Genomic DNA, 16231 nt, shown 5'->3' with positions numbered 1-16231 from the left:
ATATCTAGAGCTTACTGAAGGCATATGAAGTTTGTAGGCCAGTGTCACAAGAACTAGTTAGAGTATTAGCATTTTCTTTTTTCTTTTTCTTTTCTTTTTTTTTTTCTTTTTTTTTTTTTTTTGGTTGTTGTTGAAAGATTGTAACCAGTTTTGAATTTCTATGATTTTATAGAACTTAAAGATATGATTATTGTCTCTAGATTGGTGTATGTACGTCAGAATGTATTCACAGAGATAGCAATACAAGAAACCCTACTTTCAGATTTCATGCACCAAAATAGTTTATCTTGGTACAAAGGGATATATTATAAGTTTGGTGTCATATACTGTACCATGTCAAACTGATGCAAACTAGGCCTATCGGTTTGCTCTGCTTGGCCAAATTTCACGCGGCTAACAGTGAAAAGACGACCCGTCTTGCCCGGTACACTCTTAGCCAATCAAATGCCTCTAAAAGCTACAAGCGCTGAATCATTCCTTTGGCCAAGGCTTTCGACACCATCTTGTCAGGTTTATGCTCTGTCTCGTCTTACACTTTTTTTGGGGGCTTTTATTAAGTGTGTTCATTTGGCCTTATTTTGCTGCACGTGGCTTGATTTTATTGTATTCTTACCTTTTGTGTACTCGATTCGACTCTGCACCCTCAAATCGTACTTCTTTCTCTACCTCTCAATCCTGTCTTTCCTTTCTCTGTTGGGGATCAGATTTTTCAATGGGTGCCTAAGCACAGTTACCATGCCTTGTACGTCATCCCACGACGGCAGGAATCATGATGCTGGGATCGAGACTCGGCAAGAGGCTCTCCCAGGCCCGGAGCTCATGATTGCTCCTGATAGGGACCACGGCGATGCGTGTTTAGACGCGGATTGCAGAGGCGACACTCGTTCCATTACAACAGTCATGAAGGGGACAGGGGGGAAAGGGGTACAAGCATCGCCTCCCAAGGTGTCCCAGTGGGAGGCAGGAAAAAGGGGGAGTGGCAAGTCCTCTCTTGGCGGTGGGGACTTGCGGCTAGGTACGAACTCTCAAGTGGAGGCCGCTCCTGGCCGTTACCCTGGTCCCCACTCGGAGACAGCCCACAGGGGCTCCATTGCTGTTCCCCCTCCTCCCTTCACTGCCGACCCCCCTCCCCCTCCATCTGTGGGGGAGAAAGTTTTGGTTCTGGGGGGTGGGACCTCTACTTTGCCCACCCCGGGCTAAGCCACCCCAGTCTCCCCACGGGAGGGGATTCGGGGCGCGTGGCCACCTGCTTTACAGGTCTTCCCGCTATCCAGCTGGTTTCCCCCTGCTGGGGGTGGCCCGCGTGTGTCAGGTGGTTCCGGGCAGTCAGCCTGCTGGTCTTCTGGTGGGACTGACACCCAAGTCAGACCTGACCTCCCTCCAACTTGGCCAGGTTTTTCCCTTCGTGGAGGTCAAGGCACCAGTGACAAATGGGGTTGGGGTCACAGGATGGCTGGCGCCCCCGGGTGGTTTCCCCCATTCTACCCATACTGGGTCACACCTATGGTGTACACTGGGTTGCCGGGAGGACCAGGGGCCAACCCCTCATCCTCTCCCCCCTGGATCCAACCCAGCACATCTCACAGGGTAACACACACAGCCTTGACAAGTGGGATCAACTTCTTGTCAGTCAGGTCAAGCTTCTCAGCCAGTATTGCCACTCAGTCCACAAATCGGGCCTCTGTCACCTGACAGGTGATGTCCAGTCACAACAGCCTCCTTGTCAGGACCGACGGCTGCCGAGTCGCCCCGCTCGGCTCGGGGGAGCCTGCAGTTTCCACCCACCCAGCCCTCGGTCCTACAGGGAGATGAGTGGGTGTTTGTCCTCTCACAGCACTCATGGGTCCCTCTTGCATCCAGGGATACCCTCACTGAGAAGGTGTGGCACCCACCATCCCAAGCGTGGTTGGACCTATGGTCCACACACTCCCCGCCCTCTTCAGGTGTTAAGGAGGTAACCGCTGAAGCCATGGTCCCCGCTCGGGATTGTCCCAGCTCATCCCGCTGGGCTGACCAAAGCTCACAGAATGCCCCAGCGGGTATATCCACTTGGGATGGCACCCAGCAGGGGATGGACTGGGAGCAAGAGTGGGAGCCCGTGTCTTCGGAGGAGGACGAACAAGCGGATGAGCACTCTTCGCCCCCATCCCAGGGGGACAGATTGAGTCCGCATCTCCCTAGGGACCAGCCTGAACCAAACTTGGACATAGCGGAGCTCAAACTGACCCTCCCCAATCGGGTCACGCATGCTGAGTCAGTCCCTCAGGCTACATTGTCACCCTTTGCCCTCCTTAGGCAATGTGACTCTTAACCCCAGAACCACCAGACGACTCAGAGTCCCAGAAACGGTGCAGGAATGGCTTAATAAGCCAGCCCGCACTGTCAGGGGTGCTGCTTCCATCCCTCCTCCAGGCTGGGAGTCTCTCTCTGCCCTGGGCACCTTGGTCCCCGAAGGAGTGCCTATGCCACATCAGTGTTCTGGACTGGGGGCAGTTCGCAGGGCTCTCCTGCACTTCACGGGGGAGGCCACTGGCAAGACCATTCGTTTGTTCATGGACATCACAACTGTCGCATGTTGTGTGAACAAAGGGGGGGGGGGTGGGGGGGAGCGCATTCGGCAGACCTCTCCCTGCGGACCGAGGCTTTCCTCCGTTGGTGCCACAGCAAGGGCATTGCACTTTCAGTGAGACACATAGCAGGAAAAGCCAACATCTTGGCAGATGCACTTAGCAGGTCCAAGAGTGTCATCCACACAGAGTGGACCCTGGACAAGGACACCCTTCAGGGGTGTGGGAATGGTGGTTTTGGCTAATGGTGGACCTCTTTGCCACAAAGTTCAACAAGAGACTTCCCACTTACGTCTCTCCGGTTGCCGACCCGGAAGCGTGGGCAGTGGATGCTTTGTCTCTAGACTGGAGCAGTCTGATTGCCTACGCATTTCCTCCTTTTCCAATTCTGTCCAAGGTGATCCGGAAAGCCAGATTGGAACACCTTGCACCAAAATGGCCAGCTCAGCTCTGGTATCCAGACCTTCAGTCCCTGACACGTTCCACCTCAGGAACTTGAAACCAAACCTCATCTGCTGAGGCAGCCTCGTTCAGGGATCCCTCCTTCCAATCCTCAACTGCTCCACCTGCACTCGTGGCTGCTGTGCGGTTGGAACTGTCAGCACCACCACTGAAGTCTTCGACCCCTCGGTCCACCTCTGTGTCAACGGTGCTTACCAAGGGATGCGCCTCCTTTGACCTCCTCTCCATAGTCTCCAAAACAAGGAGGGTAGGGACTGAGGCTTTGTTTGACTTTTGCTGGAAGAAATGGTTGCGGTGGTGTACGGCTCAGGATGTTCCCCCTACTATCCCAACGAGCATGCAGCTGGCTAACTTTCTGGCTCACTGCTCCTCGGTTCTCAACCTGTCTGCTAGCTCTGTGCGAGGATACAGGTCTGCCATCTGTACCACCATCAGACAGCTAGGTGGTTCTGCCTTTGAAGCGGATTTCCTGCTCAGAGAGGTGGCTAGGGGCACCTCTCTGAAGGAAGCCAGAAACCCCAGGAGAGTGCCCTTGTGGGACTTGTTCCTGGTGCTTGATTTCATTTAAAAGCAACCCTTTGAGCCTTTGGGTACTATTCCTTTTGACTTACTCACCCTCAAGACCACTTTCCTTCTGTTGCTGGCCACGGGCCGTCGTAGAAGCGAGATACATGGTCTTAGGGGAACACCACAAGATCTGGCCTTTCACAGAGATGGTTCCATCACCCTCCGTTTCCTTCCAGAGTTCCTGGCTAAGAACCAAGACCCGGAGGTCCCTTCCCCCTCTCTGAGGGTCAGACTTTTGTCTAATATTCTTGCCCAACACGATGAGGATAGTTATCTCTGCCCTGTTCGGTGCCTCAGATACTATTGGGATAGGTCTCGCCTCAGGCGTTTTTCTCAGAGACGTCTTCTCGTCTTCCTCAATGAGAATTACAAGACAGACATTGCTGTAGGCACCATTTCCCGCTGGGTTTCCCAAGTCATTCTTAGAGCCTACTCTCATTCTCACAGGGATATCAGTTGTCTTAATCCCAGAGCACACGAAGTGCAGACCATAGCCACTTTGGCTGCCTTCAAGCACTCAGTGCCACTGCAGCTTGTCTTGGAGGCAGCTTTCTGGTGGTCTGAGAATCCCTTCAACTTCTACCTCAGGGATTTCCATATGACTAGGGCTTACGGTTCCAAGGGGATATCCTTTGTTGCAGCTAACACTGTTGTCTCGGTTAAAAGGGCTCCCCATGCGAACCAGTAGGTGTTGCCCTCCTCCATTTGCTTTAAATTCTGCATCAGTTTGACATAGTACAGTATATGACACCAAAAGGAGGAGTTTGTATTATGCTCCATGTTTGATGATACATATACTTACCATGTCAAACTTGAATGCCCGCCCGTTTGTCCCCACATCTCTGCCATGGTTCTCATGGGGCCACGGAATGATTCAGCGCTTGTAGCTTTTAGAGGCGTTTGATTGGCTAAGAGCGGACCAGGCAAGACGGGTCGTCTTTTCACCATTAGTCGCGCAAAATTTGGCCAAGCAAAGCAAACCAATAGGCCTAGTTTGCACCAGTTTGACATGGTAAGTATATGTATCACCAAACATGGAGTATAATACAAACTCCTCCTCCTGCCAGCATTGCCAGTGACCCTCGAGTCGCAAGTAGTCTCTTGATATGTGAGTCTGTACTCATGGGGACTACAGAATGAGGAACTCGTGTTTTCAACCATACTTTTGGTTATGTTTTTTGCTCTGTTTTGGTGTTTTTAATGTGTTGTTTTTTTTTCAATTTGTTCATCGTAAAACAATTTAAATTCTGTAAAATGGAAACAATATGGTTGTGATTTGTGATGGTGTTATGGTGGTGATGATGATCTAGAGAAAATATAACCTCTGGTGTAAGAGAAGAAAAAAACAGCAAAAAATACATTTTGAAAAATACTCACTGGCTTTATTCAGTATACAAGTCACACCTGCTTCAGAAATCACTTTAAAACACACAACCAAATTGTGCAACAGTTCTATTTAGAAAAGAATTTTTTTATTGTCAGTTTTCTGACTTAACTCTCAGCCTTCACCTCTTGTAAATTTCTTGGTCTGGAGAATGACATAACTTAGTTTCACTTAAAATGAAATGGGTTAACAGCTGAATTTAAGTATTCACAGTTGCTGCACATACACACACACACACACACACACACACACACACACACACACACACACACACACACACACATACATGTATTTCATACTCTTTGTCATAAAATCTTCATCTATTTCAGAATATTCTAGTTTTATAAGCCATTTACATATGAAGTGATTTCAGCAATTCATGTATTTTACAGAAAGTGCAGACACACAAAGACGAGTCTGCACTTTTGCGAGCATACATCGCAGAGTGGGGAAAGTTTTTCACACAGTGTGGCTACTTGCCGAAGCCCTTCAATCAGCTGGAAGCTAACTTGCTGGGTAAACTTCATTCCAGCATGCCAAAGAAAACTCAAACGGGGGAGGAAAGTCTTGTCAGAAAGGTAAAGATCTCATTTTGTTCAAACCAAAATTATGTTCACTTTTGTTCAGACTACATTGTATTTTTTTATTTATTTTGGGCACATGTCTGTGTTTATACACAGTGTTGGCACATATAAACATGTAAGTTATTTGGATATTAGTGAAATGCGGATTTAATATGGCTAATACTTTTTATCACAAACCAGCACAACATTTCAATTGATTCACTAATGTTTCGTTTCCTGCACACGTGTTTCACAAACACTCATTTAGATCATGAGCTGGATTTAGATCTATGTAGGTACTGGTACCACTTCTCCCCCCCACACCCCACACCCAACCCCCAATCTCTCACCCCATCCCTTTCTCTCCATTTTTATTTTAAACCCTGTTGTTTTTAAATCAGCAGGAATCACACGAGTCGTGATGACTTTGCTTCTTGTATAGTTTGGAAAAAGTACGATTTAAGTCCAGAATTGTTTTATCTTGAATGAAAGTAGCTAGTTCAGCTTTCCTGCTTCGGAAATGTTGACCTATCCTTTTTGAATATCAACCAGTTACTACTGTTCAGGGATAACAACTTTTTATTATCCAAGCCTTGTGCAAATACTTATTATTTTATTTGTATTTTACTACTTTTCCACAGATTTTACCATCAACATTTATTTGACATAAATCATCTGTACAAAACAATATGTTCATTCCAAGGAGCAATACTGAACAGATAAAAAAAATGGGAGACTTCATAGATCGTACAGCAGAGGTGATCACTGAGGGCAGATGATGGATAGGATCCATTGACAAGCAACAATGGCTTCATGAAAGATAGGATACAAAACTTTGTTTCATATGCAGGTGAGCAACATACATTTTGCACTGAAATTAAGATTCATAAAGGAATCAAACAAACCCACAAAACTTTAAAAACATATTTTGTATATGTTATTTCCTTTGTTGAAAATTGTGATATTGTCTTTATGCTTTAGTTTGATTTTTCAGTAACATTAACAACAGTAAAAATGACAAGCAGGTAGTATATAATGTGTGCATGTAAGGTTTCGATTCTGCAGCTCATGTTGGACAGCTGGAACCAAAGTATCTTCAGTGACATCAAGCATCGGCTGCAGAGTAGTGCAATGAAGTTGGTCAGAGATGAACGCAATGGTGATGCCTTTGACACCCAGCTGGTCATAGGGGTTCGAGAATCCTATGGTGAGTGACACTGGTAGAGTTGGTGCTGTGAAGCTATTGTAGATTGTATCAAGTCTGAAGCTGCCCAGAAACTGATATTAGCAGTAAAATATACTGGTCTTAGAATTAAATGTTGATATATTTAATATTGATAATAATATATCTTGCTTATATGGTGCAAACTCCCCATATATATATATATATATGGGCTATGGGTTCTAAGTGCCTCACATGAAACAATACATATACAATTGTGCATAATAATAGGTACCGGCAGTCAAAATTTTAAAATAGAAAAAAAGATTTGTGATACATTCTATAAAAAACTACTTTAAAAAATAGACAAAACACAAAAAGAATGAAGTCTCTACCTTTCTTAGTTTCTGAGATATGGCCGTTTTAAGATAACATGTCATGACGAACTTCGTAAATTTAGATTTTTCTCAAGTTCAGTGATACCTGAACAGCATAATCATTACCACAGCAGCCCCATTTTATTACTGTTCAAGAGTGCATAACATATAAAACAAATAAAAAGAAAACACAAATCCATTACACAGAAAGTTTCTATTTTACAGAGCCTCAGATTTGACAAAAATGCCAGTTTCATATGTCCAAAGTAACCTGATAAGGCATTTTTGGAGGACAGCCACACAAAAACTATACTTTGGAAACTGCTGAAATCTATGATTTGGACACAATACAACATAGTGATTATGCTTATTTTTTTCTGTACAGTTAACTTGATTTACAAATGAATAATTGGCCTTTAAAAATGGGCTTTCCCTTAATTTGTGTGATGGAAAAAGTGACGTCACAAGCTGTCGAACTTAAAACAGCTCTAACTCAAAAACCACTTGATGGATTTGCTTCAAATTTTGCATGAGTGTTAAGAATGTTACAAGAAACAATTCTATTCAAAAACAATAATATCAAACATCAAACCGGCAATTTTGGTTTATCCATATGATGAAAATGAACATGTCTTGAGGTACAAAAAATCTTAAATCAGTGAATAAAAAAAAAAAGTCTAACATATTTCTTTTAATCTTAACAACTTGTCAATACATGTACTACTTTATGTTTGTAGACTGTTTCCATAACATGAAAAAATGAAACAGAACAGAAAAAAAAAGGGTTTGGTGGTGTGGGAGGGAGGTTGGTGGCATTGTCACTGACTGACAACAAGATTTATGCATATCTCTGTACAAGTATGTCTTCCTCAGTTTGTCATGTCCAGGAACAGACCACACTCTGCCATTCTGCATTGTAACTTCAAAACCAGAAGAAAACACAAACATTGCAGAAATACTCCCATCTTCTGGCTTATGTGGCCACACATATGTGTTGTTGGCAACTGTACATTTGTGTGGAAAGTTCACCTTAGCCTGGTCTGGTCTAAAAATTTCAGACACTTCCGACATGAAAATCATTGTCATTGAAGACAGCAATATTTTCTCCAATCCTGGTGAAAACAAAATCCTTAAAAGTGTTTTCCTCATCAGCTGTGTCGCTGGATTCTGAAGACAGGTCATGGTCTGTATCAACATCCATTGGCTCTGAAAAAAAAAAATCATTTGATCTGATACAGATGGTTTGCAAGTTCACAAAACACAATGCAGGCTAAATCACTATATGTTTAAATATTGGTTTATGATATGATGTACCCAAAGATGGTTCAGTGTGTGCTGCCCGGAATGCATGCATGTACACATATACTGAATGCATCTGCAAGTGCATCATTTCATTGATTCATGCTGTGCGTATGTGTGTGTGCGTGTGTGTGTGTGTGTGTGTGTGTGCATAATTATAAGCTTTGCATTGTTTGTACTTTTTGTTTTTTTTCTCATGTAGCTTTGGTATTTGCATATAAGAATAGGTTTATATAATATTGCTGCAGACCATATAAGAAAAAAAAGAGTGAAACCTGTCAAGGCTATTCTCTATGGACAGTTACATTAATATTTGCAATTGTCACTAAAACTGGGATTTTTCCCTCCTATTAATGAAAGCTAGTTTCTATTACTTACTTATTTATTATTTAACATTTGTTACATGTGTTAATGTTTGTTATCAAAAGGTATTGCATTAAATCAGCAGTGCTGTGAAACCTGCATGTACAGCAAAGACACTGGGTATAAAATGCTGTGCACAATATTCATCATTCTGTCCCTCAGTGTTAGCACACACAGAGCGGATGTGTTGCTGCATGAGTGCATGCACACTTCATGTGTGTGTGTGTGTGTGTGTCTCTCTCTCTGTCTGTATTTGTGTGTGTGTGTGTGTGTGTGTGTGTGTGTGTGTATGCGTGTGTGTGCATGCTGAAACTATGAGAGAGGAAGGAGAGAGTGTGTATTGACAAATGTAAACAAAGAGCTTGATGATGTGAAAGTTATGTACAACGGCCTTTGATCCCACCTCTCCCTGCTCAGATTGTGATATAGATAATTATATTCCATTAATGTTGGTATTTATTTCTGAACTAAGTTAACAATAAGTAATAACAAACCAATCTCAATAATTATGCTAACCTAGTTAATTTCTAGGTCACGAGAGGCCTATGAGGTGGTTGTTTCCGGTTTATGTCATGAACAATTGTCTTGATTTAAATCAGCGATCCTCTCTTTTAGAATCCTAAAAGGATCATAAAAATGTAATAAAATGCAAAATAATGCATTTCCTTTTCATTACACGAGTTTTCATACAATATTTCAGTCTAGAATAAAATAGCACTAACACGAAACACAACTGGTGGAAACGTGTCGATCACTTCGTCAAGCGGTCAAAGCTTACTCCATTTATCACGAAATTGGAACGATCCTATGGATTAATAAGCCCTAAAACCTACGTGGATCAATTTAACATGAATCGATTTGTAAAATTTGTAATACTTACCTAGGTGGTTTTTTATCTGGATGACGAAAACGCTTGAAATGTTAGCGGCATCGCTTGTCGATTTCATAGGAGCCGCGGCCGCCGAGTCGAGTCAGTGTGTGAATGTGTGTCACGGTTGCAAGCGTGCTTTTCATTGGCTGCGCTATGTTTGAGTGCGTATGAATACCTTGACCTTTGGTACCATTCGAATCAGCGAAAAATAAGCTTTCTATCGCTATGATGTACCAATGGTGTTTATAGCTTTACATCGCGAAAAAAATCCTTCAAATGTGTCCTTTTAACCGGATCGGTGTGCTGGCTCTTTGTTATGAAGTAAATTAATAAAATAACTGATGGTGGAACTTGTTTAGGCTTCGACCTTGCGGTTTGACCTTATTTGAATATTGGGGATGGAAAATTCCGCAACCTATAAACAAATCAAAACAACCGACCCTCGGACAACACGAATGTCCGCCATGGCGGAAGCGCGACACGGGATCAGTTTCGCTGATTACGGTAGGCAGTTCTCGGAACGAATACACACTCGCACTCGCACACAAGTAAATAAACGAACAATGGATTGAAAGATTAATGGTTTGTCTTTATTTCCATTATGTTTTAAACAAGATTTATACACAATTTCACACAAAAATCATCAAGTGAAAAGTGACAAATTTCGGCCTGCTGCCGGCTTTCCCGCAGCCTTTGTTAGCAGGTGCCGGTACCTAATAATAACTTTCCGCAGCAAATGAAAAAAACAGCCACCATATATATATATATATATATATATATATATATATATATATATATATATATATATATATCTGCATACACCAAGTCAAAACCATGACTCCTGGCCCAGCTGCATTGGCCAGTTTGGTATTGGCAAGCTGAATGAGAACGGACAGAGGCTCCTAGAGCTTTGCTTCTAGCACAACCTTTGCATAAGAAACACGTTCTTCTCCATGAAGCCAAACCATCGAACTTCCTGGCGGCACCCCAGATCCCGCCACTGGCACCAGCTGGACCTCATTATCACTAGAAGGCCCTTGCTGAACTGCATACTCATCACATGTAGTTTTCACAGTGATGAATGTGACACCGACCACTCGTTGATTGGCTGTAAAGTGCGCTTCCAACGAAAACGGATCCACCACTTAAAGCAGAGGGGTTGGCCTTGCATCAGTACTGCCAGAACAACAATCCTAGACCTGTGCGACCGCTTCAACAACTCCATCGAGGATGCCCTCGAAGACTGCCCTGCCGGCAGTGCCGAAGAGAGATGGAATCACATCCGTGACACCATCTACAACTCCACTCCACCACTGATACCTTCGGCAAAAGAGAGAGGCATAAGCCAGATTGGTTTGAAGCCAGCATTGTTGTTTTGGAACCAGCAGTAGAGGCCAAAAGAGTGGCGCTCATCAACCACAAAGAAGAGCCTTCTAAAAAGACACACGCCGCACTCAAGAAGGCCAGAATTGACACTAAAAGGATCGCCAGACGCTGCGCCAACGACTACTGGCTGAACCTCTGTCAGAACATCCAACTTTCCTTTGACTGCGGCAATACCCGTGGCATGTACGACGGCATGAAAAAAACCTTCAGCCCATGCCTAAACAAGATCGCACCACTAAAGTCAGCTTCCGGCACCATTTTAACAGATCGGAGCAAGCAGGTAGAGAGATAGGCGGACCACAACCAGGAGCTCTATTCAAGAGAGAAGTTTGTTGCAGACACAGCAGTGGAAAGCATCCCCACCCTCCCTGTCATGGAAGAACTATACATGTTGCCCTCTGAAGAGGACCTCAGCAAGGCCATCAAAGGCCATCGACTCTCTCGCCTGTGGCAAAGCTCCAGGAAAAGATGGCATCCCACCTGAAGTCATCAAAGCTGGAAAAAGGACTGTGCTACTCCACCACCTGCACCAGCTGCTTCTGCAGTGCTGGGAAGAAGGGACTGTGCCCCAGGAGATGCGTGACACCAACATCATCACCCTTTACAAGAGCAAGGGTGATCGCAGCGACTGCAACAACTACCGTGGAATCTCCCTCCTCAGTATTGTTGGGAAAGCCTTTGCCCGTGTAGTCTTGAGCAGACGGCAGCCACTTGCTGAACGTGTATATCCTGAGGCACAGTGCAGATTCAGAGCTGGAAGATGAACAGTCGACATGGTCTTCTTGTGACAGCTACAGGAGAAATGCTGGGAGCAGAGACGGCCTCTATATGTCGTATTCATCGACCTCACCACGGCCTTCGACCTGGTCAACAGATAAGGCGTCTTCACACTGCTACAGAAGATTGGATGTCCCCCCAATCTCCTGAGGATGATCACATCTTTTCTTGAAGACATGCATGGCACTGTTCAACACTGTTCCTCTGATCCATTCCCAATCCAGAGCAGAATGAAGCAAGGCTGTGTGCTGACCCCAGCACTCTTCGGCGTCTTCTTCTCACTGTTTCTGTCCTATGCCCTCAGCCAGTCGGAGAACAGAGTGTATCTCCACACCAGAAGCGATGGCAGTCTCTTCAACTTGGCCCGCCGTCACACTAAAACCAAAGTTTGACAGGTTCTCATACGCAAGATGCTTTTCGCAGACAACGCAGCTCTGACAACTCACTCTGAGGAGGCACTCCAGCGACTCATCAGTCGCTTCGCCCAAGCATACAGAGAGTTTGGCTTGACTATTAGCCTGAAGAAGACTAACGTCATGGGCTAGGATGTGAGCAGCACAACAAGCATATCCATTGGTGACTTCACACTCGAGGTCTTGGAGGACTTCACATACCTCGGCTCCACCATCTCCAATAGCCTCTCCCTGGATGCCGAACTCAGCTGCAACTCAACAACTTGACTGAACCAGGCGCAGAGTTCCATTGTCTCCCGAGACAGACGGACACCAACAACAAAAGCATAATAACTTAATGCAGCAAATGAAAAAAAACAGCCACCACATATATGTATATCTGCATACACCAAGTCAAAACTGCAAATTGCAGATATGAACAATCACTTGCAAGCTTGCATGCACGCACGTCAATGGTCTATTACTAGTATTAGAATGACCAGATTTTTGTTATACAGAGCAAAGATAAGTATTGTTCTGGGATCCTCTGGGCCGGATGAAGAACTATAAATTGTGTCAACAAAAAAAGTGTTGGCACTAAGGGGGAAAAAAAAGTAAATAAACCTGACAGTGAAAGGGTAGATTCTGTTGTCTTCAAGAAAGGATGTAGGCAAATCAGTTATATTTATTGACACTGAAAATTGTTTTGTCAGAATGCAGAATATTTTGTTATCCCAACAATAGAAATCCATGTGTGATGTCTGCTTTTTAAACAATGTATGATATGGATAGATAAAAGATACAGAATGCACAAATGCTAACCTCACGTACATTAATTACAACCATGCACATGGCTCAGCTGCCGATATTTTCTCCCCCTCCACTAGACCTTGAGTGGTGGTCTGGACGCTAGTCATTCGGATGAGATGATAAACCGAGGTCCCATGTGCAGCATGCACATAGTGCACATAAAAGAACCCACATCAATGAAAGGGTTGCTCCTGGCAAAATTCTGTAGAAAAATCCACTTCAATAGGAAAAGCAAGTAAAACTGCACACAGGAAAAAAATACAAAAAAAATGGGTGGCGCTGTAGTGTAGTGACACGCTCTCCTTGGGGAGAGCAGCCTGAATTTCACACAGAGAAATCTGTTCTGATAAAAAGAAATACAAAAAAACAAAAATACAAAAAATGCAATTTCTTACAGTCATTCAATATGTATACATAAAATGCTTAAATACTGAGTTAATGTAAGCGTCACATACAATTATCACAATTGTACACATGCAATAAACACAGTAAGAGAACACGCATAAATCAATATCAAACTATGGCTCTAACGTAGTCAAAGCGCAAACCATAAACATGTATGATTAAAAACGGAGTAAACATTCTGACTTCATCTTTATTTATTTAACATTCTTTAATTATTTAACTTTCTTCCCCTGTTATTGTAGATACTGTGACATATCTTTATAATTTGTGTATCGATAAGAAATGTTTTCCTTCTAAATTCAAGCAGGCTAGAGTCATTCCACTGTACAAATCAGGTGATTCTTCTGATCCATCTAACTAGGCCAATTTCTGTCTTGTCTGCTCTGTCTAAACCCATTGAAAAACATTTGCAAAAATGTTTATATTCTTATCTCTTTGACAACGACCTAATCCATGATGACCAGTCTGGTTTCGTAAAAATCATTCTTGTCATACAGCCCTCATACAACTCACTGACAGTCTTCAACATAACATAAATGAAAATAAATTCACAGGTCTCCTTTTCATAGATTTTTAAAAAGCTTTTGATGTAATCAATCACTCCTTGTTACTACATAAATTAGAAGCTTATAAATTACCACCAGAGTATATCCACCTTATACAATCTTTTCTTTCTGATAGGAAGCAGTTAATAACAATAAATAATCAAACCTTAAATTTTACATCTATTAAACATGGAGTACCACAGGGATCCATCTTAGGGCCAATTTTATTCTCCACTTATGTTAATGACTTGTTATATGAAATGTAAATGTGAAATGTTTGCAGATGACACATCCTTACATTCAAGCAATTCAGATGCCAGTAAACTAACTAATGAACTCCAAGATGATATTCAGAACCTTAATGACTGGACACACTTGAATCACATGTCCTTGAATGCTCAGAAAACGAAGTGCATGTATGTATGTGCACGACAAAAAAAGACAAAAAATGAAACGTAACTTCAAACCACTATTCCTAGGCGTCAGTAAAATTGAAGTGTTAGATTCACATAAAATTTTAGGTGTCATTATTGATAAAGATCTATCTTGGACTGATCATACGAAGTACTTTAGTAAACGTCTCTCAAATAGAATATTTCAACTAGCAAAAATCAAAAAGATCCTTAATGTCCATTCACGAAAGCTCTTCTTCTGTGCACATATTCTGCCAGTAATCGATTATGCGTCAACTTTATGGGACAGCTGTAGCCTCTCAAACTTGAAGTTTATTCACAGTATGTATAAAAGAGTACTGAAAATAGTATTGTTAAAACCAAACTCCCTGACCCCAATGGACTATAAACAACTTAATATATTATCTTTTCACAACAGGCTGTATTTCAACAAAGCTGTTTGCATGCATAATGTTATGTATGGAAATGCTCCAAAAAAGATTGCAGACACTTTTAAAACTAATGAACACAGACACAACCACATGCTCTACATACCCAGACCAAGAAACAACCTTTACAAATCCAGCTTTCTGTATTCTGGTGGAAATTTATGGAATAATCTCCCACTCACTCTGAAAAGTATCGTAAATAAAAACGTGTTTAAGAAAAATCTGAAGAATCACCTCATTGAAAATAATTAAAAGTAATACAAATTTTGATCTGTTAGTCTAACATTCCTATTATTAATTGTGAAATGTTTTGCATATTGTTCACTTAGAGGGAACATGTGCATGTGGGTGGAATGGGCATGGCGTAATTGATCTGAGAACTTGTGTTCAGTGGTGTATGTGTGTGTGTGTGTGAAATGGAAATGCATTTGTGCATTTCTTTATCACAATATTCTTGTATATATAAACATTTGCATTTGCATTTTGTTGTTATTGTTGCTCTTCATCTGCTTGTTTCTTCTCTCTCTCTCTCTCTCTCTCTCTCTCTCTCTCTCTCTCTCTCCTATTTTTTTTTCTTTTTTCTTTTTTTTCCTTCTTTTTCCCTTCTTTTTCTTTCTTTTTTTCATTGATGGCTTGATGTAAACAGAAATTGTTGCTTTCAATTTACCATCATGAAATAAAATCTTGACTTGACTTTATTTATTGAACACAGTATGTCAGAAAAGGTTAATGGTCCATAGCCTTTTACAGCCATCAGGGCAGTGAATTCATATCCACTGTGCTTAGGGCATGGCATAGGATGGCGGGGCCCAATCCTCTCCTGATGTTTTAACCTTCTCCACCTGATAGGCCAGGGAATTTAGATTAAAATTTGCGTTAGGTCAAAATGTCTGCAACAAAACCGTTGTTTTTACGGTAAAATATAATAAATCATACTGATCGCACTGATATAAAGTTGACCACTATAGGGAGGCGGGAACATCAGTAGATTATGATTTTTAATGTCCAGAATCAAATATTTTTATTACTTCTGCCTGTGTGAGAGCGCCTTACAAAGAGTTGCAAGGCAAGCACAGGCGAAGGTTACGCAAGCGCGGTAAAAGGGGTCGCCAGAGGAAAGCATTCAGCGCGGTACAGTACATGTGACTGACTGCTGCCGCACTGATGCTGATCTGTGAGCACGTCACTGCGGCAGACAACTGATTCTGAACAGTAAGCTAGGAACAGAGCTCTTTGAGGTCAAAAGGAAACAAACACTTTCAGTTTCATGTATTTTATACTAAAGTGGTAGAAGACGCAAATCCGCTTTTATGAATGTTTTCCAGTTTCCTGCCATTCATGACATATCATAAAGAATGAAATCGGTATTATACCGACTGCAAAGGTGAATTTACGAAGGCAGCACGGGATCATTTAGTTTGCAAGTACAATTTTGTTGATATTTTACGCAATGCACAACT

General features: G+C 42.6%; 1 protein-coding gene across 3 annotated transcripts in view; it reads left to right on the top strand.

Annotated features, from left to right (window-relative positions):
- LOC143283118 (cullin-5-like) overlaps positions 1–16231 on the top strand; it is a 174095-nt gene that overhangs the window by 48271 nt on the left and 109593 nt on the right. For all 3 annotated transcript variants that reach the window (XM_076589254.1, XM_076589252.1, XM_076589255.1), the window contains exons 4-5: positions 5373–5558; positions 6609–6750. In XM_076589254.1, coding sequence (XP_076445369.1) covers positions 5373–5558; positions 6609–6750 — 328 coding nt within the window. The remainder of the gene's footprint in view (positions 1–5372; positions 5559–6608; positions 6751–16231) is intronic.

This window comes from Babylonia areolata, chromosome 6, assembly GCF_041734735.1.
Source record: "Babylonia areolata isolate BAREFJ2019XMU chromosome 6, ASM4173473v1, whole genome shotgun sequence".
NCBI lineage: Eukaryota > Metazoa > Mollusca > Gastropoda > Neogastropoda > Buccinidae > Babylonia > Babylonia areolata.
This window is presented reverse-complemented; position numbering and strand designations above follow the sequence as displayed.